The sequence below is a fragment of the Cydia splendana genome, chromosome 24 (genome assembly GCF_910591565.1).
Source record: "Cydia splendana chromosome 24, ilCydSple1.2, whole genome shotgun sequence".
Lineage (NCBI taxonomy): Eukaryota > Metazoa > Arthropoda > Insecta > Lepidoptera > Tortricidae > Cydia > Cydia splendana.
This window is the reverse complement of record NC_085983.1, coordinates 8,580,626-8,606,380: the sequence shown is the minus strand read 5'-3', so window position 1 is coordinate 8,606,380 and position 25,755 is coordinate 8,580,626. Positions and strand designations below refer to the sequence as shown.

At 38.1% G+C, this 25,755-nt stretch overlaps 2 protein-coding genes across 2 annotated transcripts in view; both read left to right on the top strand.

The window, feature by feature from the left end:
* The window catches only part of LOC134802113 (dentin sialophosphoprotein-like), a 174,580-nt gene that overhangs the window by 134,796 nt on the left and 14,029 nt on the right, over nucleotides 1-25,755 (top strand). The gene's annotated exons all lie outside the window — the stretch shown is intronic.
* LOC134802115 (trichohyalin-like) lies at nucleotides 11,749-25,711 on the top strand. The gene is made up of 11 exons (XM_063774708.1): nucleotides 11,749-11,781; nucleotides 13,330-13,357; nucleotides 14,874-15,085; nucleotides 15,805-15,888; nucleotides 17,398-17,515; nucleotides 19,904-20,008; nucleotides 20,267-20,371; nucleotides 21,399-21,564; nucleotides 22,979-23,942; nucleotides 24,716-24,974; nucleotides 25,620-25,711. The coding sequence occupies exons 1-11, from the start codon at nucleotides 11,749-11,751 to the stop codon at nucleotides 25,709-25,711; spliced, it is 2,166 nt and encodes a 721-aa protein (XP_063630778.1).

Here is a 25,755-nt window from a genome sequence, read left to right as displayed (position 1 = left end):
CCTCTATACTATCTATTCTTTTTGCTATTATATACTTATTCTGTGCTATCGTCACTACGACAATGTACCTTACGAAATAGTACTGAAATTAAATCGAGTCGGACCAAGAAAAGTCTGCAGCGGATTTTATAGCCCACGCAGTGAAAGTGTTATTTATACGTCATAATTTCTCTAGGTACCGTAAAACGGGGTGAGTAGGTTTCGCGGGGAGAGTTGGGTTATGAATGGGGAGAGAAGGTTTGAGAGGGGGGTGAGAAGGGATTTTAAGGCTACTGCTACAAAAATAATGTATTCCAATTTAAAATGGGGCTATAATAATACGCATAATAAAAAAAAATCGATCCAACAATCTTCCAAAATCACCTTTGTATGAAAAACCCTCTCACCCCAAATACGAGGCACTACGGGGTGAGGTGGCGGGTTTTCCTCTTTATCGTCAACGTTATGAAATGGAACTACCCAAAATAAAATACAAACGTCCGAACCACTTATTAAACACACCATTCAGTTTTCACATGTAAAAATAAAATTTTATCGAGGTTTGAAAGTCAAATTTCACCCAACTCACCCCATTTTACGGTACCTTGACCTTGTACCTCCTAAACTCCATATTGATTAACTAACAGTAACAGCAAGTGTTTGGGAAGCAATTGCAATCACACTGACTTCTCATTGTAGTTGAAGAATTTGTATTATTCCAGTACATATATTGTTAGTTAATATATTCAACTAGGTATATCATTGGTGTTTATATTATATTTGTCATTTTAGTATAAATATAAGTGTTGTTATGATTCATATACCGCGCTAAAGCAAAAGGTTTTGTTTTGTAATAAACGTTTTTTTACTTTCGTTGTATCATTTTATAAATTAGTAGGTAAGTACCTGGGAGACCGAGTTTTGCTCGGAAAATAAAACTTCATAGAAAAACTCAAAAATGCGCGTTTTCCCAGAGATAAGTCGTAGCTAGATCGAACGTCGGAAAGGGACAAACGATTATCATCGGCTTGTCAACTTTAGTAGACGTTTATGAATAAGGGGCTTATAGTGAGAAGTGCGACTTTGTGGTGCATGTTTCCCTTCGCAAAATTGCATTAACCATTTGTACGGCAAGATATCGCTTGGGCTCCTCCCTTCCGACGTGTCGGAAGGGAGGAGCCCAAGCCCCATATCCGTTCTACACGCCAACTCGTGGGTCCGTGTTCTTAGCCCCGGCGGTGCTAAGCGTCCTAACTACACGAACCCGTCTAAGTACGTGTCCGTGTAGTGCGTTCGGCTCCGGATCTAGTTGTTGTTGTTCTGTTTTTTTTTCGTATTGCTTGTTATTGGTAATGTGTTATTGTTCGTTATAAACTTTTCATTCTTCGCTCTTATAAAGAACGTGTCCGATCGTCACTATACGTCGAGAACAGGCCGGATCCTTGTATCCGTGGATCCGGACACACGGGTAACACGGGTACACGGATCTTAATTACACGAATCCTAATTACCCGTTCCGAACGGGCCACAAATCCGGTTTCGTGTAACACGAGAACGGGGCCCCGGAGACGGGTACACGAAACTCGGATGCTACCGCGAGCCCTAGTCGGAAGCCAGTGTTGCTCGAAGCGTGAAGATAGAATCGTTTGGTGTGTTTCAATAGTTATTTGTTTTACAAGGGGGCAAAGTGGTTTAGGTGGGTGCTAATATTGGTTTCAAAGCTCGAGGTTAAACAAAATTTGCCCCCGAGTAAAACATCAAATTTTTCACCACACCAACCCGAAGAAAATATTAATTGTAAGATATCAAATAAAAACAAACCAAATCAAAATCCAAATGAATGTTATTAAATATATATCATTCAAAATGATCATTTAAAAGTCAATTCAACCAGCAAACATAAGAAAACAACTCAAAATTTGCATTTCATTACTTTGCCTCACATGTGAATGAAATTCAACTTTGCTATCAGTTTTTGAACAATCAAGAGACCCACCACCAGTTGGTGTGGTGAAAAATAGTGCATGTGACATCATTTTGTCAACATAAGTCCACGTCAACCTGGCCAATGACAAAGAAGAAAAAAAAACAATTAATCAACATATTATAATTTTCTTACAAATACGCAATTGCGCGCACTTGTTCAAACGCGCAAGTACCTGGCAGACAGTAAATAAGCCGCAATATTATCAAAAGACGCTAAAAGCTACAATTTTTTAAGGAATTATCAACTCAATATAATAGCTTATAAAGTATATATTTGTTTGTATCGAGATTTAGTTATGGCGTTTTTAAAAAACTGCTAACTATTTGAAATCATTATAGTTAAAATTACGTGTGCTTTAGGTACTTGATTGGCTGAATCGAATTCAAAATGGCTGACGTATTTTCGTTGCTATGTATTTAAGTAAATACGTTAGATATTATAATACTTATTTTTTTTATTGTTTCCCAAAGTCAATTTTATTTGAAACAGATACAAAATATATAAATCATAGATCTAGCCCTAAATTAGCCTGTGGCATTGTTCCCAGGACGCTGGCCGCGTTCCCCCTTTGCACAGTGAGGCTGAGTTTTTGAGCAAAAAAAGGGGCAGCTCGTAGGTCGCCAGACACCCAGACTAGTTTGGTAGAAATTTCTTTTACTTTATTTTTCTATTTCTTATACGTTAGATTTAGTATTTATTTAAACTAGTAGTTCGCCCCGAACTGAGAACTCGCGGTTCACCAAAAAGATCAGTTGAATGCAGTAAACAGCGTGCGATTTATTGCAATATCTGTGCATGGAGCCCTTAATTGATAAATGTAAGTCACCATAGTGATTAAAATAAACTGTATCTGTGGTAAACCGTAATCTTTCTTGTCAAATTTCAAATACGAATATTATGTTTATTTTATTTCGTTTTTATCTTGCTAATTATTTTAAAATCTTAAATTAAAAAATAATATTAAATGTGTAAACCGAGCACTTTCATTTGATACCAAACTCGACCATACTTTCTTGCAATTAAAATGACCAGAATAACAAGACCCCTCACAAATAGCTTTTTAGCATTTTAAGCTCTTCTAACTCAATAACCTTTTGATCGAGCCTGCTCAAAATTTAATGACTAAAACATAATGCCCTCAACTATACGTTCACCCAATTTAATTTAAATTAGAACAAATTTACTTAAGTTATTGTGTATCAAACTATCCTCTGATAGTTCAGCTTAAAAACATCGAAATGCCGGGACGTGCCCCTAGCCAGCCGTGTGTTCCAAGTTGAATGTAAGAACTTCACTTCGCTTCGCTCGCTCGTTCGATAAATACGAAATCAAAAATTGTCCCGATTAAAATGTCTGTATAATTTTACGTAGAATTATGAAATTGCCATTGGTACTTTTTAGGGTTCCGTACCCTAAGGGTAAAAACGGGACCCTATTACTAAGACTCCACTGTCCGTCTGTCTGTCACCAGGCTGTATCTCATGAACCGTGATAGCTATAGACAGTTGAAATTTTCACACGTGATGTATTTCTGTTGCCGCTACAACTACAAATATTAAAAACAGAATAAAATAAATATTTAAGTGGGGCTCCCATACAACAAACGTGATTATTTTGCTGTTTTTTGCGTAATGGTACGGAACCCTTCGTGCGCGAGTCCGACTCGCAATTGGCCGGTTTTTTGGAACTCATGAGAAGATTTTTTTATGTCATACGGTGAAATTGCGCGTATAATGTTCAGCAGGCGTATTATGGATAGCTTTATATCCATCTTTATCCAAGTAATAAAATAACCGTCACTTTTTAACACCGTGGGATAGAAAGTGACGGACACCGATTTATCACGCTGTCACGTAGACAAGAACGACCATCATATCCGTACAGTAGGGCTAAGATGGTTGATTATAGATAATATTCGTCAGTCCATTTTGAATGACAGAAAACTGATAGGAGACTGATCGCGTAACCTGTTTGTGTCATTCTCGCGTCAGTCACCAACACCATATTAGACAAGACTAAATGACTGTGTTGCGTTCTGTTGTCAGTCTGGACTGATCGTCTAACCGTGTCCATTTTCCATCATTCTGGCATCAGTCAAAACTCGAATGGACTGATGGACTGAACTGACGCCAGAATTAGCGTGTAACCGATGTCAAAGGGTGGTACTCCACCTAGTCCATGTCCAATTTATTTGTCCAATGTGTAATTTGTCTCACAATTTGCTTAATGGAGACTCTTGGAGACCCTATACATCTCTAAGGATAATTTGATAAAGTATATAATCTTATATTTACACCTCTAAATATTATAGATTTTTTTTGTGTTTCTGTATCTGTATTTTTTTATATTATGAATTATAGATTTTTTTATGTAATTCGACATTAAGAGACCATATACATCTCTAAGTAATGGTAATACGTTAGTTTGAATTGGTAATTGCAGTTATTTGTATTTTATAAAATTGTTGATGTATTGTTATTATTTTTGCTTGTAGGTGTGTAAATTCAATGTTGACGTGTAAAAGTGCCTTTGTGGCCTAATTGCTGAATAAATGTTGAAGTTTGAAGTTTGAATGAGAGAGTGAGACGCAATGACATTGGACCAATATATTGGACAGATGGAATAGCACCCTTATTAGGTCTCATACTAACGAGAGTAGCTTTTTCAACGCGCGTTAAAAAAGCGCTTGAATCCGTCCACACGCCTAAAAGGCCTCATTGTCACGGGCGCTTTTACAATGCGCGAAAAAAGCGTTTGAACCGTTTGAATGACACAAATGGAAACATGTATATTAATTCACACGACGACGGTGGCGCTTTTTATCAAGCGTTGTTGGATTTTCAACTTTAAGCCTTGGTCTTTAAATCGAATTTAGCGTGCGGGTAGAATCAAGCGCTTTTTAACGCACGTTGAAAAAGCGCTCATGTGATGGGGCACTAAGACACGTAGGTTTTTATTTTTGCTATTGCCATGCATTCATCGCTTTCAGGGGGCCTACCGCGAAAACCGAAATTCGCAAGTTGCGGGGATCTTTCTCTTTTATTCCAATGAAGGCGTAATCAGAGTGACATAGAAAAATGCCCGCGATTTGCGACCTTCGATTTTCGCGCGGTTATAGCCCATTTCCTCCACTACGCTCTAATGTAGGTATCTCTCCATTCTAAAGTTAGGTTTAAAAGAATTAAAAGTCCGCGTGCAACGTGCATAGTGTAAAATACAGTAAATATTATAAATTGCAAGCTGTCAGCAACACTTTTTCATAATATTTGAACAGTTTAAAAGTACATTTTATTAACTCTGTATGTAGTTTTTCATTTAATTGAATACAAGGATAGACTGGGCCCCTAAAACAGCGATTCTGATGGAATAGTTGCTTACTATTGCTATTACCAACTATTACCAATAGAGAGTTACTGTCATGGTAAATTATGTAGCCCTAATACATTTACTGCCATCTTTCGACAGAAGATTACGACTGTTAAATCGCCATTTGACTTTGATCATTATTCTTTCACTGATATGTGTTAACTTGTTAAATATTAATATTAACGCCATCTACTCGAGAGTAGGCTGAAGGTTATGGCCCCATCGCTCGAAAAGATTGCACCATATTACCTTTGGCCTAATAATGTCGAGTAGATGGCGTCAATATTAATATTTAACAAGTTAACACATATCAGTGAAAGAATAAGGATCAAAGTCAAATGGCGTTCTAACAGTTTTAATCTTCTGTCGAAAGATGGCAGTAAATTTACTGTGGCAACATAATTTACTTTCACAACGCGCCTCTATACACTCTATTCTCTTTGCTATTAAACATCAGGGTGCGTAGCCAACGTGCAATCGTTAACGCTCCGTAGCGAACAAAACGCAAATATCACTGTCGCACTAGTGGGGAAGAGTGATAGAGAGATATGACTAGAGACGCACCGGATATTCGGTTACTATCCGGTATCCGGCCTATCCGGCCACTAATTTATTATCCGGCCGGATACCGGATAGTGACCTACTACCCGGCCGGATACCGGATAATAAAATTGCCTGATTTTGGACTTAAACAAGTTGGATTTAAAGAACAGTCACGGTCATAATCGTACTCTTTTATTATCTTTAAACATTCCACTGACTTGCACGCGCACTCATTTTGAACCTAGAAATGAGTCCGCGCGAACGTTCACTAGCAAACAGGTCAACCCCTGCACAATGCGCACCTGAAAAACCGAAATATAGCTTAGGTATTGTTTCGCCGGCCGAATATTCGGCGGCCGGATACCGGATATTCGTCCGATAGTCAGGCCGAATATCCGGTATCAGTTATCCGGCCAAACAACTATCCGTTGCATCTCTAGATATGACTATACTTCATTCAACTTTAAGAGATAGTACTGAAATCAAAATGCAGATCATTGACCAGAGATAAGACCGCTGCATGCACATATGATGGGATTACATGGCACCCAAATTTTAGGGTTCAGGCGGAGTATGTCACTTTCTTAGGACGTCACATTCTGAGGACGTCACATTCTGAGTTCGTCACTTTCTGAGTACGTCACTTTATGAGAACGCCACTTTCTGAGGACGTCACTTTCTGAGGACGTCACTTTCTGAGAGCGCCACTTTCTGAGGACGTCACTTTCTGAGTACGTCACGTTTTTAGCATAGGTACGATATCATCATCATCATCATATTTCCAAGCAGATGAAGTCGCGGGTCGAAGCTAGCTCAACATATTATCTACAGTCCGTTAACTCTCAGAATGACCTTCGTATTTTAGAAAGATACATCGGATATCGGCGGTAACACGCGAAGGTGATACTGTTGTTCTGCTTTCTTACTCACTCGCAAAAAGTTAGGGATACCTATTGTCTCAATGTAAAACAAGCTCTAATTTAATGACGTTATGCTTAATATTTGGTTGATGACTATATTGCTATTTGACTTTTTGTCATAATCTAAATAAAATAGAATCAGAATTTGAAAGCAGAACGTCACACCGTCATTTACTACTTCTCGCTGAATTTATAGTGGTAATAATAACAGGCATATTTTTTTGTAGGTAAGTATATTTTTTATGGTTTGTGTTTTTTTTATTTAATCTCTAGTTTTAATTAAAATTTACTTTAACATAAAAAAATAAATTAAAACAAAAATTTTAAATTTAATTTGTAAATAATTATACAGTAGGTACTTAAAAGTCACATATTTTAATATAAATCTAAATATTTACCTACTAGTTATGGTGGTATTAACTACTCTATACAGGGAGGTACAAACCTCGATGTCCAAAATTTTTAAGTGAAAACTTCTTTAGCGGCGCTGTGGACTTTTTGTGATGGGGAAAAAATGTTAAACTCGCGACAGGTCACGTGACCGTAAGATTCGTAAGACGTAAGACGGACACGTGACCTGATCGAAAAACTGTTACAATGTCATTGAGTTTTCACTTCTGCCGGCACTCCCGGAGTGCATCCCGTTGTTTTTTTTTAGATTCTTCACTACGTGGGCTATCAGATTACTAATTTGGGAACTTTCCACCTCGATTCCTTTGACCGGTGACTCTGTCAAATTATGACTATTGTCACTTTTTTTACCTTTAAAAAAAACTTAGGGACTAGCAGTTTCTAAAATAACCAAAAGTCGTTGAACTCGCATGTTTTTTTTTAATTAGGTAAAATCTAAACTTGACCTGCTTGAACGTAAAACTTTGACTTTTGTCTTTTTTTCCAACTCGCAGCCAAGTGAGGATGCTGATTTTTTTAGCAACTGCGTCGTTTGTAAAGGATTATGTTATAAAAAGAAACATTCAAAAAAGTTCAATAGTTTTTTTAAATAAATTAATTAGTTCGGCCCGGAATTTCTTAACAAAAGTTAAAAGTTCAAAAATTCATAACTCGAAAACTACGACAAACCGGCTAACATACATATTCTATAATTGAATTGAGGAATCTAAAAAAAAATTTGGACGTTGTGGTATAGACCACCCTGTATAGTTTTGAGTGTTGGATTGCAAGTTGCAACTAAATCAGTACGACGCTGTCATTTTCTATTACGGGATAACGTCCGATGTTACCCGAAAAACGAAGTTCATTCTGAGAGTTAACGGACTGTAAGTGGTCAAACAAATTTTTTCATTAAATAAGAACAATAAAAACTACACTCATCCTTTTCTTTTGGGTGCTAGTACTAGTGTAAGACAAAGATAGTATGTTTATCTCGGTCTATGTTTGAAATGAGACAGTCCTTTGACAAACTTTATAACCTTTTTGTAGTTTCGGATTTTAAATAGAAAAAAAAATCAGCGATGTCAAATCGGCGACATGATAGATTTTTATTGTCAGGCTAAAAGTACAATGTAATATTAATTTAAAAATTCATCGTGTAACCTATATAGGAAGAAAACAAACAAATAAATTACATTAAATATATGCAGAACATGAGAACTATGAGAGTATGGATCACTCCATACGCAGAAGTGATTGATGGCTGAACATATATTCTGAATATGCCGTTGCCGATATGAAGAAAAAATCCTTTGACGCCTATTCTCCACAGGTGACACGAGAAGAAATATTGTCTGAACCAAAACTGCAAGAGCTGATTTTTATACGCAGATATCCAAAATTTACACTATCATCAGAAAAAAGACGTGAGTTTATGGAGACATGACAGAAGACGCGGTATGTTGTCACGAAAGGAGCGGCAGTCCGTTTAAATGTAAATATGTGGGAATGAACTTCTACTGGTGTCAGCGAGCTTGCCATGATACCTTCACCAGCTAATCACAGCGGCGAATGATAAAATCATGGTTCCTACTGTGCGAAACATTTATGTGTATTGAATCGAAGCTGTTGCCGGCCTAACTCCAATCTGTGGCTAAATGTTTTGCTGCTTGTAGTTTCTAAGTATTCTGAATTAAATAATGTTTTATACATAATTAGATTGTTTTTTTATTATTTATTTCTCTATTTTTCACTTTATTGCACGAAACATAGGACGTTTTGCCAAATGGAATTCTCTACCAGTCAGGCGTAAGGCAAACAGAGATTGGTATTGGTATGTAGGATATAAAAGCGACCGTATGTCGAACAGCTAATCTGGTTGCTGGCAGTATAAATTTTTCGTGCAGGTATATTATACTGTTAAATCGTACCTATGCTAAAAAAACGCGACGTACTCAGAAAGTGACGTCCTCAGAAAGTGGCGTTCTCAGAAAGTGACGTCCTCAGAAAGTGACGTACTCAGAAAGTGGCGTTCTCAGAAAGTGACGTACTCAGAAAGTGGCGTTCTTAGAAAGTGACGTACTCAGAAAGTGACGAACTCAGAAAGTGACGTCCTCAGAAAGTGGCGTTCTCAGAAAGTGACGTACTCAGAAAGTGACGAACTCAGAATGTGACGAACTCAGAAAGTGACGTCCTCAGAAAGTGTCGTTCTCAGAAAGTGACGTACTCAGAAAGTGACGAACTCAGAATGTGACGTCCTCAGAATGTGACGTCCTAAGAAAGTGACATACTCCGCCTGAACCAATTTTAGTCAGTACGCTATAGATACGCTATGGAGCGTTAATGGATTTTTTTATTCGAAATAAAAAATATTGAATTGAACTGAATTAAATACCTACTTATTTATCGCACATGCCAAATTACAAGAACGTTAGATGGAACGTAAAACATCACTCTATATTTATAATTATGGATTTTTTGTTTATTATAATTATTATGGGCAGGTCACGTCGCACGGATGGCAGACAAAAGATGGACAAACCAGATAACGACGTGGCCCGGACCAATAGGCAAACGTAGAGATGGAAGACCTTACATGCGATGGTCGGATGACATTGCAAAAATCGCTGGCCAAAAGTGGACTCTAACAGCACAAGACAGATCTAACTGGCACTCTCTGGAGGAGGCCTTTACCCGAGAAGGGGTTCTTGCTTCGTAGGAATATGCATAGTATTTTAATTCAATTTTTAATTTAATTTTTGTGAAAATAATGACATTTGATTAACTATCATAATTATAATGTTTATTCCTCTTTAAACTTAATTTAAACTAAATAAGTTGACTTTGTACTAGTTTGCAAGAAATAAAAGGCTTTTTTTATTTTTATTTTTTTTTATTTATAATTATTATGTTACCCTTAAATATCTGTAGGTTTAGCACAGGGACGCCGCGACGGTTACCTATCAAGATAGGTAAAAAGTCGGGTAGTCTATCTCGTGGGCGAGATACTGTAGCGGCGAGGTGCTCCTTGCATGAGTTTCATTCGATACCACCCTTAAGCAGTACTGTCTTTACCATAAGGGCACACGGGGCCCGTGCCCAGGGCCCCAATCTTCAGGGGGCCCTGAAGGACAGACAGTAACAGTATATTTGGTTACAATGATTACCCATAATAAATAGAAGATCATACTAGATAAATGTTAGTTTAATTCGCTTTCTTTACTTTCCAAAAGGGCCCCAAATTCTTATGTGCCCAAGGGCCCCAGCATAGTTTAAGACGGCCCTGCCCTTAAGTTAAATGCATAGTGTTGCCAAATGTCTACAAAGCATTAGACAGCTCACAGATTTAAAAAAAAGGCTTACGTTCTTGAACGCACCTTTATACCAAACGTCAAGTAGTAGGGTGATGATTTAAGGGTTAAATTTACGCAATATTTTTAATTTATAAAAATTACATTCGTTTTAAGACGAAAAGTCGGAAAACTTGGAAAAATCCAGAAGTTGATAATTTTTTCGGGGTTTGTAATTATTTTATATTTAAAAACTTTATCATAGGTATATCACAAATAGTGTACCTTTCTAATGGTAGTAAAAAAAATCATATATCTATTACTGAAAATTACATATTTACATAAATATGATTTAGCCAATTCAACTTCTAACACTGATTTCGCAGTGAAAATCGAAGTTATATTTTTTTTACTATTTTTCCTAGAATCGGCAAACAATTCTGTACGTACGTAATTATGTATGTACATATATTAATTTCGGGCGAAAAGAAAAAATCATGCATTTAAGGATAAAGGGAGGGGAGGTAGGTATGAGAGGCCGTGTCCGCCTCCCGGCTGCGACGGCTGCTGCTGGTCACTCCCCACCGTGTGGGGAGGTCAGTCATCGTCGATGTGAGGAAGATTTTGTAGCTGGTCAGGGCCAGCTCGCGGTGCTCCTGAGCTAAACTAGTCTACTATTCCTATTAAGGGCTGATTTAGACGGCGCGCGAACTCGCATGCGATTTTAGTTACATTGCGGACTGTGCATTACGTCCAATTCAACCGACCAATCAAAACCCGCAATGGTATGAAACTCGCATGCGAGTTCTCTCATCGTCTAAATCGGGCTTAACTGTTTTCCAGGCCGCACCAAATTACACGGTTTTCCCAAAAAACGCAAATATATTAAAAATAATGCAGATTTGATGATTAATTGAATGACAAGTCACTTTTCCCGAAAGTCCAATCGAATATAAACCATACATTGGACTCCTAAGGTTGAAATTCTATTGGCGCGTATGTAACATAATTGGTGTGGAACGGATGTACTTTTAAGCTACCTGTAGCAAAGCGACGAAATCGCGGAGTGAGCCACGCCTGGTTAAACGCGGTTTTCATGGCCCAAACAGCTCTTCTGTCCCGTAGAGGACGCACATTGTAATGTAAAACCAATAAATTAAATTAATTGTTAATTAAAATACCTACGTCATTTTTCAGCCGTTCCAATATTTGTTCAGCTTGCACCGCGGGGTATATAAGCCTGTGGTAAGTCGAGAAATGCCAAAGCCACACCATGAAGCTGTCTATAGCTCTTTTGAGCGTGGTGGTGAGTATAATTTGTCTTATATCATATTATCTTTATTTATCTTGTCTTTATAACATAATAAAACACTAAAAAAACTTTTGTTAAAAAAATGTACCTAAGTCGTAGTCGCTCGGTAGGGTGCCCAGAAGGATGGCCGCATTGCCCCGCTGGATGGCAATGCTGATCCGTTGGGCAAAATATTGGCCAGCCCTCTGGTCACCAGAAGCCTCTATGAGGCGCTTTGACGCTCCTCATAGAGGCGACGCGCGCTAGGTCCCCACGGCCCCAAGGTTTCCACACCAAACGCCGCGAATATGTAGCTACTACCTAGTCTTTTCAAATTTCGAAAACAGCAAAGTTTTGCGCTGTTGGAAGCCGAGCAAGAGATGGATTCCAGAGCGTTGCGAGGTTTTCAATCACAAGGCATAAATAGCTAAAAAAAAACTCATAATTTCTTGGATGCCTTCAACTTTAGTTGTTCAAAAGCTTCTTTAGCATCTATAATGAAAAAGTAGACTTGAACACACATGCAGTTACTTTTTCGTGAATAAATTCTAGCGTAGGTATATTTTCTAGTACAGTCAACTGTAAAAATATGGGTGTACAAATCATCTCAAAAATATGTCCCATAACTCTTATGTCAGTGAATTAAGAACTATGGGACATATTTTTGAGTAAGTTGTCTACACCCATATTTTTACAGTTGACTGTACAACGCTCCGAAGTAAGTTGTATAGTTTAGATGCATTTTTATAATTTTTATTTGTCTTTTGCTGGGATTTCAATGTTTTTTTTGCCCAGCCGGACAGCTAGGGCCGTGCGCTGTTAATTATTTTATAATTAAGGCATTGGTAGAGCTACTTCGAATTTATCCGAATTTAAAACGAAAAATTTAGAATCATTAGGAATATTAAAAATATTTACTAAAGCGTATTCAATGAGCATCAAAAAATATTTCTTTAAAAAATAATAGTCCACCACTGCGTTATAAATTATAAATGTTACCTTATTAGAATTAGAACCGGGTTTCCTCTCCTAGTGCTTTACACTAAAAAATAACGTTCTATTGTCTTTTTAAACTATTAAATGTTTTCCTAACTGTGGGTACTTATTTATATTAAGATTAAGTAAGTCAAATTATGATTATTACTATCAAGGATTTTTTTTAATTCATTTGCGGTCGTCCAATCCACCATTACATAATGTCCCACTATAGTCCCACTACTGGGCCCATGTCTCTCTTATTTTACAAGTTTGGGCTATAGTGTTTCCACTAGAGATGGAAGTATAAGTATATCTATAGATCTTCTTCTTTGTCGTCATGCTCTTGTCAGAGTGGTCGTGGTCGTCATATCAGGGCCGGTGGCAAGCTTCACAATCCGTCGCCATTCCTCCCGTACTGTAGCCCTTCTTGTACATTCATGGAGTGGTTCATTGAATGCACTTTTGACTAGGTCTGACCAACGCATTGGTGACCTACCGCGCCTATATATATATTTATAGATAGGTATTTATGATATAAAGATCACCATTTACCATAGTTCTTGACGTTTTCTTTTGTGTTTTCAGGCTCTCGTGGCCGTCAGCGGCCTGCCACGTAAGTATTTATTATTTATTCAGGGGCGTATTTACCATAGGGCCATCTGGGCCATGGCCCGGGGCGCCAATCCGCTAGGGGCGGCGTATGGGCTATATGGCGCCCCTGGCGAATTGCATTTTGTTTTTCTTCCTTGACTTCTGGGGCGGCGAAACGTATTGGCCCGGGGTGCCAAATTTCTAAATATGCCCCTGTAGTATTATTTACAATTTTAATACATAGAGCTTAACCGTTTCAATAAATACACAATTAAGCATTGGTGGATCATCATTCAACACCTTATAAACCAAAGTCCCCCGCCGCGTCTGTCTGTTTGTGTGTTTGTATGTTCGCGATAAACTCAAAGACTACTGAACGGATTTTCATGCGGTTTTCACCTATAAATAGAGTGATTCTTAAGGAAGGTTTAACTGTATCATTTGCTAACCCGTGCGAAGCCGGGACGGGTCGCTAGTTTTATTAAAGATTGGAAATTACACTTTTTGTTTAGAATTGGTAATATTCATGTTATTTCTACTCAGAATCGCGAGCTTTTCGATCCTAATAGAAGTAAGAGTGCCCCAAGATTTTTATTTCCATTCCGTTGCCATCATCATAGACTTTGTATGACGGTAACGGAATGGTAGGAACGAAAAATGTTTGGAAATTTTGGGACACTTTTTTCTCCAATAGGAAAATCCTAATAAGGATCAAATACTACGTACTTTTGAGTAGAGAACACAAAAAAAATCACATAGGTAGGGTAGATCGGGGGCAATAGTACCACGGGGCAATGGTAGCATCGTTATTATCTTCACAATTACAACGAAATATGAATATGTGGGTATACACGATAAAGCCCAATAGGTACTTGTCTGGACCCGCTCAGTAGTCGGCCGCTCGCTACGACGCGGAACGGAGGTGCTAAGAGACCATTTTTGTTTTCGAGTGATCAAAGTAAGTATTTACGAGAAATATTTTGTCATATTATTCAAAACTAAATAATCCTACAGTTAGATTGGTATTTGAATATTCTCATTCTTAACTGAAAATATTGATTACAGTTAAGCTCTAAAATAATAAACCTTCATATAATAAACATATTATTTGGGTTTTATTTACATTCCAATTATTTATGTTACTATTGACCCGCACGAAGGATCAACTGTACCACAAGGAATCGTTGACGAAAAACGGGATTTTCTACCATACTCTTACCGTTTATTAACAATTACCCTCATAAATACGTAAATCAATAACCTACTATTTCATATGTACGTACAGTTTTGGTTCAGCTCATATACATTCTGAACTAGGAACCATTATCCAAAAAATGGTACTATTGCCCCCGGTCTACCCTACATACTTCCATACTAGAAAATCCATGACGAAAGTGTTCCAGACCACTCGGTTATGATTATAATATATCTCTCGCAATCAAAATTGTAATTATTTGATTTGCCATGTCATCGATAAAGAGCGATCTCGTCCAGACAACCTTTGGGTAGCGGAAACAAATACTATACTTTATTTGCAGAACCCAGGCCCGGTTTCGAAGAAGTTGAAGAGTACTCCAGCTCCTCCAAGAAGGCAGCTGCCAGTGCATCCAGCAGCTCGGACGAGAGTTCCTCCAGCATCATCAAGAAAGCTGGTGGGAATACCATCATAGAGAAGAAGCAAAGCCAACAAGCGCAGGCACAAGCTAGTGCTAGCCAAAAAGATGAAGCTAGCCACAGCATTGTCAAAAGCGTTGGAGGTCAGTTGAAATTTAACCCGTAGGTACGTTTTTTTTTTGAGACTAGGACCTAAACCTAATAGGTGGTTTAATTTGAACTGAAAAGATTTATTATAGGTATAATTGTTCGCGTTAACAACTAGCGGTCATCACACAAAGGCGCTCGCGTACTATGTTAGGGTTGCCATACGTCCCGGTACGCCGGGACATGTCCCGGTTTGAAGCATGGTGTCCCGGTGTCCCGGCCGATAAGCAAATTGTCCCGGTTTTAAAGATCATAGTAACTATTTAGTTATCTAGTAGGGGGCTGGACTTGGTAAATATACATATACCAACAGTCCAACAATAAACACGACTAGTCTAACTAGCTAGGCTAATCGTACGTGGACACTTGTCCGCTCGAGAAACTGAAATCGGTGAAAAATAGAGATACTACTCATTAGATTCGTAATGTTGTCTAGAAAAATGTATTGGATGCGTTTATTAGCACACAAAAAATATCAAAAGTTATTAAACAAAAAAAGGGGGAAAAAGCAGATATTTCTTATTTCCCCAATATCTCAAAAAGTATTCATATTTAAGAAACCAAATTAATATTATAAAAGTGGAGGATATTCCCTATTAAAAAAGTCTATACTTGCAGAACTCTATCTCCATTATTTATACTTTTTATTCAACGCTGAACACAGACCTCCGCGCCTCATTTTCGGGAAACACGCGCGGCGTGAAAAAGCGCGTACGTAACATTAAATATCATTTCAAAGGTATTAAATATGCATTAAAAAAAATATGGTGTATTTTAAACATGTCAGAAAATGTATACTTGTAGAAATTTATCTTAAAGTTCTTTTTTTAACAAGTTAGGCAATTCTTAAGTAACAAAATTTTCTCGTACTTCCCTCTTTATTGAAAACTAAACAAAAATGGTAAAATAACTATCATATTTTTTTTTACTTTCTAAAGCCTTTCTCCCTTAATAAGATCAAAATAAATTTTAGAATAATATTGAAAATCAACAAACAACGAATAATCAAGGTAAAATATAAAAAATATAACGTACATTTTCCGCTTTGTAGCGAAAAGCGACTACAAACAGAGAACCCGACTGGCGGGTTGCTGGCATTTAATGACTGTGTTAAAAGTTGTTTCATTGTGTTTAGGCAAGGGCTAAACCTTTTATGTTACCTATTGTTGTAATAAAAGTTCCTTTTTTTCTACATTTACTACTTTTTAGGGTTTCGTAGTCACCTAGAAACCCTTATAGTTTCGCCATGTCTGTCTGTCTGTCCGAGGCTTTGCTCCGTGGTCGTTAGTGCTAGAAAGCTGCAATTTGGTATGGCATGGATACATAATTCATGCATTGTGACAGAACGGTAAAAGAAAAACTAAAAAAAAATTTTTTTTGTGGTGGGCTGGGCACTTCCCATACAAAATACTTTTTTTGATTTTTTTTTTGCTTTGTCCCAAGTGTGGAGTATCGTTGGATAGGTCTTTCAAAACGAATACGGGTCTTCATAAACCATTTTTTGATATAGTAAATATTTTCGGAAATAATCGCTTCGAAAAAAAAAACAATGTGTATCTCCCTCTCTAACTTTTGAACAATGGGTCCAAAAAATATGAAAAAAAATCGTGAAACAAAAGTTTAATAAATACATATGTACTTTCAATGAAAACTATAGCGAACATGATCGGTCCAGTCGGTTTTGAGTTATTACAAAAAATCTTCTTTTCTTAGTAAAAGTACTCCCTTATGCTTGTAATGTACTTACATGATACTTACCTACTATTAACCCCCATTTGGCTTATTTTGACAGAATGGAAAATACGAAATCCTACACTGAGCATGGCCCGACATGCTCTTGGCCGATTATTCTTTAAATGTCCCGGTCTGACTCCCCACACTTATGGCAACCCTATACTATGTACTTAGTTTCGAAGTGCGACCGCAATTATGCTGTATAAAAACACGTCTTCACCATATCAGCATTTTATTTGCAGACCAACTGTTATTCTAGAACATCATAGACAACAACTCCTAATTAAAATTTAAACTTAGAACACTGGATTTGTGGTGGTAGCTTTACCATAGATAGATTAGATAGCCTACATAAGATAATAACCTCAACAATTTCAGTTGCGTCCATGTTGTTGGATTTTTAATATTAATTATCTGTTTATTTAACAACATGTACAAAGCTTAAGAAACTAAAACCCGTTCTGAGCCATGCCGGGTCCAAACGTCCCCGTCACACTAGCAGCGTTACCCCGCTGTATGGCGATGGAGCCATGACTCAGAACGGGGGTCATTCCCCTTCTCCCTGAGGCGCTTGCCAAGCTCTCTGAAGAGCTCACGTGCCTCCCGTACCCAAGGCCCGGCTGTCTCGAGGGCGACGGGCACGAAGTGTTTTTAATTGTTGTTGTTGTCCTAAGACACCCCAGAGGTACAGAGACGCTCCTATCTTCAGCGAACCTTCTGGCCTCACAGTTCAGTCCGACCGCTCGTAGCTCACTCTCAACTAGGGTTGCCAACCGTACTATATTATATAGTATTGTACTATATTTTGGCTCTCTGTACTAATACTTTTGGAAAAATACTATATAATTTATAGTACGCTAAAATACTATATTTCCGATTAAACGTATATTACACTCATGTTTAGTATTTTATCTAAAAGTACTATATTTTTTTGAAGTGTAGTTGTACTATATTTTTGATGCCTTATTCTGGAAAATACTATATTCCACCAAAAAAAAGTTGGCAACCCTACTCTCAACGGATCGCATAAAGGGGCGCCCACTGATTAACAGTCCGCCGGACGGTATCGGCCTGTCAGTTAGTACAAAATGTTGACAGTTCCGAACAACTGACAGGCCGATACCGTCCGGCGGACTGTCAATCAGTGGGCCCCTTAAGAGTGCACAGGACGCCTGGAGACACGGCTTTCAGGCGGAAAGTATTACTAGAGCCTATTTAATTTTCGGCTATTTTAATTAGGGATTAAATATAACAATCTGATATACTTGATACATATGAAGCCCTTAAAATACGACTATAAAAGCCCTTGAAATACGACTATATTTAAGAAGCTTTTTATTAACTTGCAATGAACCTAACTATTAAGTAAGTAAGTAAACCAAACCCGTGGGGTCCGAACGCGTCTACGCTATTTAAGGATTTATCCAAAAGGATAGCAGACGCCACTGGTGATCGTAGAGCTGGCAGCTTCCTCGCACAAAGAATAAGTATTGCGATACAGCGGGGAAATGCTGCCAGCATCTACGGCACCATTCCGCAGGATAGTTTGTAATTATTTATTTTTAGATTAGTTTTATTTATTTTTAGATTTAGTTTTTAAGTTTTTAGGTTAGTTATTTTATTATGTTTTACTTATGGTATTATTTTGTTTCTAGGTATTAAGTTTGTATGCTAGTAATATTAAATAAAAGTCTATATTTTTGAACGTCACAAAAGTTCACTATACAAAAAAAAAAAAGTAAGTAAACTATGTATGTAGAGTTAGACCAAGAAAAGTCTGCAGCGATTTTGATAGCCCACTCAGTGCGTGTTAATAACAAAACTTCCGTGAGACACAGACTTATTAAATATATTAAAAACGGGTCACTCCTCGGGGCTCCTCGGTACGGAGTAAAACATGTCGAGCGTTTTTCGACTTAAAATACGTGAGGACCCTTTTAATATATTTAATATGTCAGTACGTGTTACTTTAAATTATGACGTAATAACACTTGCACCGCGTGGGCTATCAAAATCGCTGCAGACTTTTCTTGTTCTGACTCTACTTATGTATGTACGGGTCAAATCTTGCAAGTTAAATTTGTCCCACTTCCCGACTTCAAATGAAGCTGAAAATTTGCATACTTATGTAAGTCGGGTGACAATGCAATATTATGGTACCATCGAGCTGATCTGATCATGGAGACAGGAGGTGGCCATAGGAACTCTGTGATGAAACAACGAAACCTTATTGTCTTTGGATTTTTTAGAATTGTCCGATGAATATTAGCAATGTATTAGTTACCTGTGGAAAGATAAGTACAGTCAGCCATAAAAGATTGGAACAAAACTTTATTTATTTATTGCATACAAATAACACTTACAGTCCAACCTTATGTGCTAATTGGAATTACATTTCTTAATAGCTAACAACATGCATTTTTTGAATAAATAAGTGAAATAATTACCTATTATGAGTACCTACATTCGATTTAAATCTACAGGGTGGAAAGATAAGTCGGGCCCTGGAGGGAAACTACCTTAAATCCTTAAGCTGGCTCATTTTACTTGAAGGAGACATTCCTTTATTTTTAAAAAGAAACAAAACTGCATTCAAAGTATTTTTCTTTTTTTCTTCAATTTGGCTTGTCTAAAAAATCTTGAGTACCTACTAAATATTAGATTTTATGGATATTTTGTACGACAGACGAGTGTAAGACCTAATGTTTCTTGGAGAAATGTTATCATTAACATTAACTGTATGGACTAGTAGAATAAAATTGCGAGTTTTTATTTTATGGAATTTTTAGTCGGTTCGGGTCCCGGGCGAGGCCGGAGTTTTAGAAAATATTTGAATGCAGTTTAGTTTCTTTTTAAAAATAAAGGAATGTCTCCTTTAAGTAAAATGCGCCAGCTTAAGGATTTAAGGTAGTTTCCCTCCAGGGCCCGACTTATCTTTCCACACTGTATAACACATTACATTAGAAGTATGAAGCTTTACATAAAAGAGATCGAGGGAGTAAAATACTTGATAAAATGTCATTGAAGCATAAAATGAAATTTTTGACAAAAACTTATTGTGTTTATATTTTAGGACACGTCACCGAACAGGAATCGAACCACCAGGCCAGCTCTGCGCAGCAACAACAGTCGACTTCCTCACGTGCCAATAGTCAGCAACAGATTATCATCGGCAGGGGTTAGTATCTAAAAACATAATAGGGTATTTGACTGTTTAAAATAAATTATTTCAAACCATGCATAAAATAAAGCACCAGATAATTATTAGAAAAAGATAGATAGAAGTTATTTTTAAACACAAGTTCTATTTAATGTGTATTTAATAAATCGGATAGAAATATAAGTAGGTGAGTTGACCGTGACGTCATTGTGTAAATGTTTCATATTTATAAATTCCATATTAGTTCCAGCATTAATTTTCCTTGCTTGTTTTCAGGAGGGTTTGTGAGCAAAAAGTCGGAGAAAAGTGCAAAGCAAGACGCCTCCGAAAGTGCGTCTGCTGACTCTAGCCGGTCCTCAAAGAAGAGCACCCGCTACGGTGGTAAGTGTAGTTAATATAATAATAATAATTTCAGCCAATATACGTCCCACTGCTGGGCACAGGCCTCCTCTCGTACGCGAGAGGGCTTGGGCTAGTCCACTCACTTAGCTCAATTCGAATTGGGAACTTCACATACACCTTTGAATTTCTGATTTCTGTGAGTTTTTCGCAACTTAAATATCATTTGATGTTTATCACTGCTTTTGGGTGAAGGATAACATCGTGAGGCGTCGTGATGCAGGTTTCCATCTGCAACTGCGAAGTGTAGTTAGCTAAAGACAAATATAATTATATTTCCTATTTTAAAGAGGGGGTAAACTCAAAATAGGATTAATTTTTGGTGAAAATATTTACACGGTTAACTTAGACTATATTTTTAAGGGCAGACTCCAACTAACACTTTAAAAATTAAAGTTGGCTCGATTTATATAAAAAAATATGCCTAATTTTCATTTATACGTATATATCGTTACCCTGCAGATGTAGTGCATTAATTGTTTTCCATTGTATTTTCTCGGCAACGATCGTATTTGTCGTTTTACTTCAGCCAACCTCAAAATCCCTACCAACAGCTTAGGGATTTTGTACCGAGACTGACACGAGTTTGTGAGTTGCCGGGAAAATACGATGGAAAATAATTATGCACTACATTTGTACCATAGCAGTATATTTTTAGTACAAAATAGCTAGTGATATAGCCAAGAGATTTGACGAGCAAAATTTTAAACAGTAATATAGTTTTAGAGTAATTCAGATAAAAGGTTATGCCCGCCCGATGTCCATATCTTCCGTCGCAAGTTTCCATACCTTTCTTTCCTTCTAAATAATCATATCGATATCGTAATAGAGTTAGACCAAGAAAAGTCTGCAGCGATTTTGAACACGCAGTGTAGGTAAGTGTTATTTTAAACGTCAAACTTCTATGAAATTATGACATATAAATAACAGCTAGTTGCACTGGGTGGGCTATCAAAATCATTGCAAACTTTTCTTGGACTAATTCTAATCTATTTCACTTTTTTTTTAGTCGAAGAAAGCGACGAACGCCAGTCTGCCAAATCAGCCAAGCAGAGCCACGCCGAGCAAAATGAGCGTGACGAACTCCTCATCCGAGGAGGCACCCGTGTGCAAAACAGCTCCAAGAGCTCTAAGAAGGCGCAGTCAGCCCAGCAATCGGCCAGCGAACAGAAGAGGTAAGTCCACACGATAGCCGCCTTACAATTGAGAGAGAGAGCGTAAAGAATGACTAACGTTAGACCGGGCCGTGTCCGGGACGGAGCTTCCGGCACATCGTTTTCTATTGAAAGCATCACGTGATCGCCTGTCATGTCATAGAAAAGTAAGCTCCGGAAGGTCCGGCCCGGACACGGCCCGGTCTAACGTGAGTCATCCTTAACGCTTTAGCGTAGCGTAGCGTAACGCACGGTTAGTTTCACTAGACTTATATCGACCGGGATATGGATCGTGATTACCTTTTGTATTGTTTTTAAGCTCCCGATATTTCGACCCAAGGTAATCACGGTCCATATCCCGGTCGATATACCTAAGTCTAATGAAATAACATACAGTTTACACTTATACAAAAAAGAGATACAACATGACGACATACATGACACTTAAGTTAAAGTAGAATTTCACGGATCAATCGATCGAGCATGTACCAGTCCGGTCGTAAAAGCCGGTAGTAAAAGCATATATACTCATCTAAGGGGTCGATATAGTAAAGAAGGCCTGCCAGGGTTCTACCCAGCCGTCTTTGTCAGGATAGCGGAACATCGTATAGAATGGAAAACCTTGGTGCATAAAACTAGGAAGAAGATTGACATTGATTAACATTGATATTACAAATATTACAAGACATCCCTAAAAATTCGACTAAGGCCCACAGTAAGCTCTAGAAGGCTTGAAGTTGTAGACTCAGACAACAATAGCAAAAAGAATAGATAGTATAGATAGAGGGGTCCTGTCATTGTAAATTTTGTAGTCACTGTAAATTTACTGCCATCTATCGACACACGACTAAAACTCAAAATGAAAACGTATAAAGTTATCAAAAAATGTATATATATGGATAAATTATTTTATTATTTTTATATCATTTTGACCCATGTTCATTCACTGATATATATGTGTTAAAATTGTTAAATATGAAACGGTGTCGTCACGCCATCTAGCCGATAGGCTAAAGGTGTGTGCGGCATCTATTCGAGAATGACTTTTACTTGAATTCCGAGGCACGTTTTTTCCTTAGACTTTATTCGTCTTATACGAAGTTACATATGTCTTTGACAATAGGTACATATCAAGCCTGACCAGTAACTAATATATGATCATTGTCAAGAGGGCGCTGTTATTCTCAGCTGACAGTTCAGTACCTATGAAAAAAATAGTTCCAGTGAAATTCCGCAACATGGCGCGTGATGATCATATACGTATTCCAGGTCAGGCTTTGCAATATACAAATACATAGAAAACACCCATGATTCGGGAATAAATAATATAAATATCTTAAGTATTATCCCTTACTGGGATTCGAACGGACCATCGGCTTCATTTACCGACTAGGCCGGACAGGTCGTCAAATATTTATTATTTTGTTTATTTCAGCTACAGCTCCAAGAAATCCAACAGCAGACAAGCCAGCGCAAGAGAGAGCAGCGAACAGAGAGAGAGAAGGGAAAAGCGCGAGCGCAACTCTAAGCAAACCGAGGAAAGGAGACGCAGGAAGTCAAGCAGCTCTAAATCTAGCTCCAAATCTGAGAGCGGAGAGTCCAGTCATAAGAGAATCTCTAAGTCTTCTCAGAAAAAACGCGGTGGCACTTCCAAGGAAATCGAGGAAAGGAGACGCAGGAAGTCAAGCAGCTCTAAATCTAGCTCCGAATCTGAGAACGAAGAGTCCAGTCGTAAGAGAATCTCTAAGTCTTCTCAGAAAAAACACGGTGGCACCTCCAAGGAAATTGAGGAAAGGAGACGCAGGAAGTCAAGCAGCTCTAAATCTAGCTCCGAATCTGAGAGCGAAGTCTCCAGGCGTCGTAAAATTAAGTCTTCTAAGGAAAGGCGCGGGCGCACCTCCGAGGAAAGCGAGGAGGAACAGAGACGCAAGAGGGCAAGCAGAAAATCTAGCTCCGAATCTGAGAGCGACGAGTCCAGGCGTAAGAGAATCTCTAAGTCTTCTCAGAAAAAACACGGTGGCACCTCCAAGGAAATCGAGGAAAGGAGACGCAGGAAGTCAAGCAGCTCTAAATCTAGCTCCGAATCTGAGAGCGAAGTCTCCAGACGTCGTAAAATTAAGTCTTCTAAGGAAAGGCGCGGGCGCACCTCCGAGGAAAGCGAGGAGGAAGAGAGACGCAAGAGGGCAAGCAGAAAATCTAGCTCCGAATCTGAGAGCGAAGAGTCCAGTCGTAAGAGAATCTCTAAGTCTTCTCAGAAGAAACACGGTGACACCTCCAAGGAAATCGAGGAAAGGAGACGCAGGAAGTCAAGCAGCTCTAAATCTAGCTCCGAATCTGAGAGCGAAGAGTCCAAGCTTCGGAGAATCTCTAAGTCGAAGTCTAAGTCCAAGTCTTCTGAGGTAAGAAAATTTGTCTAAGAGTTTGGTTCAACTTACATAGGTACCAAAAGTTTTCTGACTTGGCGCCCTGCGATTGCGACCTTAACCAGATAGATCGTCGAACCATCTTGTGTTGCAATTGAAGATTTATCAAACTAATCTACATTATCTAAATCGAATTTATAAAAGTAAGTATGCCTTTTAAATAAAAAACAAATAAATGAAACATTTATTCATATATTTTCACATAGGTACTAACCTCCGCCAAACTGTATAACAGTTTGTTGGCAGAAATAGGCTCCCTCTCTTTACTTACTTAGGTATATAAACCATTTAGGTACTAGGTACTAGTATAAGTTACAAATATATGTTCGCTATAACATAACATACTAACTTAAGTTTATCCTAGTCACATATTGTTTCAACATGTATTTTTTTTATTTTCACTTAAATACATCACACTTTCTCACATTAGTCACATTTATAACACAAACGGGTCTACCGCGATATATTTACTTTCATTACTTTTACCTGGAATACCGACGTTTCAGCTGAGTTGCACCTTGCACCAGCTGAGGTCACGCAAAGACCAAAAAAAATATATATATGTTACACAATGAATGCCGCAAAAAAATCTGACACGATCTTATTTGTGGAGCCATAAGAGCGTGTCACATATTTTTGCGGCCTTCGAAGAGTAACATATTATTGCAGGTGAAGTGACTGTACAAAACGCGAGAGTTTAAAGTGTTATATTACTCGTAATCACATTAATCACATTTTCTTGTACATAGGAAACTGAGGAGCAGCGCAGACGCAGAAAGAGCTCTTCAAGTAAGAAGTCTGAAGAAAGCGAAGAAGAATACAGACGCCGTGTGAAGAAGGGTGGCAAGGACGATGATTGTGATGAGGGCCACGGAGGTCCGGGCAGACCAGGACACCCAGGACATGGAGGAAAACCAGGCACCCCAGGTCATTCAGGACATGGAGGAAAACCAGGCACCCCAGGTCATCCAGGACATGGAGGAAAACCAGGCACCCCAGGTAAACCAGGTAAGAATGCCGATAGTTTCGATGAAATAAATAGTAGACCTAGGTACCTATATGTATACTCTGGCAAGCCAGCTTTGTCAGTAGAAAATGGGGGTGAATTTAAAAAATGTAAGCGCAACGGATTAATATCCCATACACATTTTGTATTTCACGCTTTTTTTCCACTGACAAAATTGGCTTGCCAGGGTAAACTTATTTCATTGAATAATACAGTATGTATCAGAACATCAGAACGAAAGGCAAAGGAAGAGGCCCATTAATGTTTAAGTCATACTGAGCAACTTTTACTATGGGACCAACCCCGAAATCGCGAGAAAAAAATTGACTCTCCCATAGGAAATTTCAACATCAGACCAGCAAAATGTATGAAACATCCAAATTTTCTTCCGCGTTTTCGGGGTTGGTCCCATAGTAAAAGTTGCTCAGTATGACCTAAACATTAATGGGTCTTTTTCTTTGCCTTTCGTTCTGATACATACTGTATATTAAAACCGGTCACTCACGTATTTTAAGTCGAAAAAGTTAAGTTTTTTTTTGTGTATGTATTGTATAACTGTGTACTTATACTGAAATAAATGGTATTCTATTCTATTCTAAAAACGCTCGACATGTTTCACTCCGTACTGTACCGAGGAGTGTCATCAGGAGCTTGCGTTGATGGTGACGGACCGGCGCAGACGCAACGCAACGAACGCAAGCAGCGCAAGCTCCTGATGAAGCTCCTCGGTACGGAGTGAAACAAGTCGAGCGTTTTTCGATTTAAAATACGTAAGTGACCCGT

Bases quoted from the DNA above. Each gene is read 5' to 3' on its own strand.
- LOC134802115 (XM_063774708.1), top strand. From the start codon at position 11,749: ATGAAGCTGTCTATAGCTCTTTTGAGCGTGGTG. The intron at 11,782-13,329 runs GTGAGTATAATT...TTGTGTTTTCAG, and splicing joins TAGCTCTTTTGAGCGTGGTG to GCTCTCGTGGCCGTCAGCGG. The intron at 15,086-15,804 runs GTTGGAGGTCAG...GGCGTGAAAAAG, and splicing joins GCCACAGCATTGTCAAAAGC to CGCGTACGTAACATTAAATA.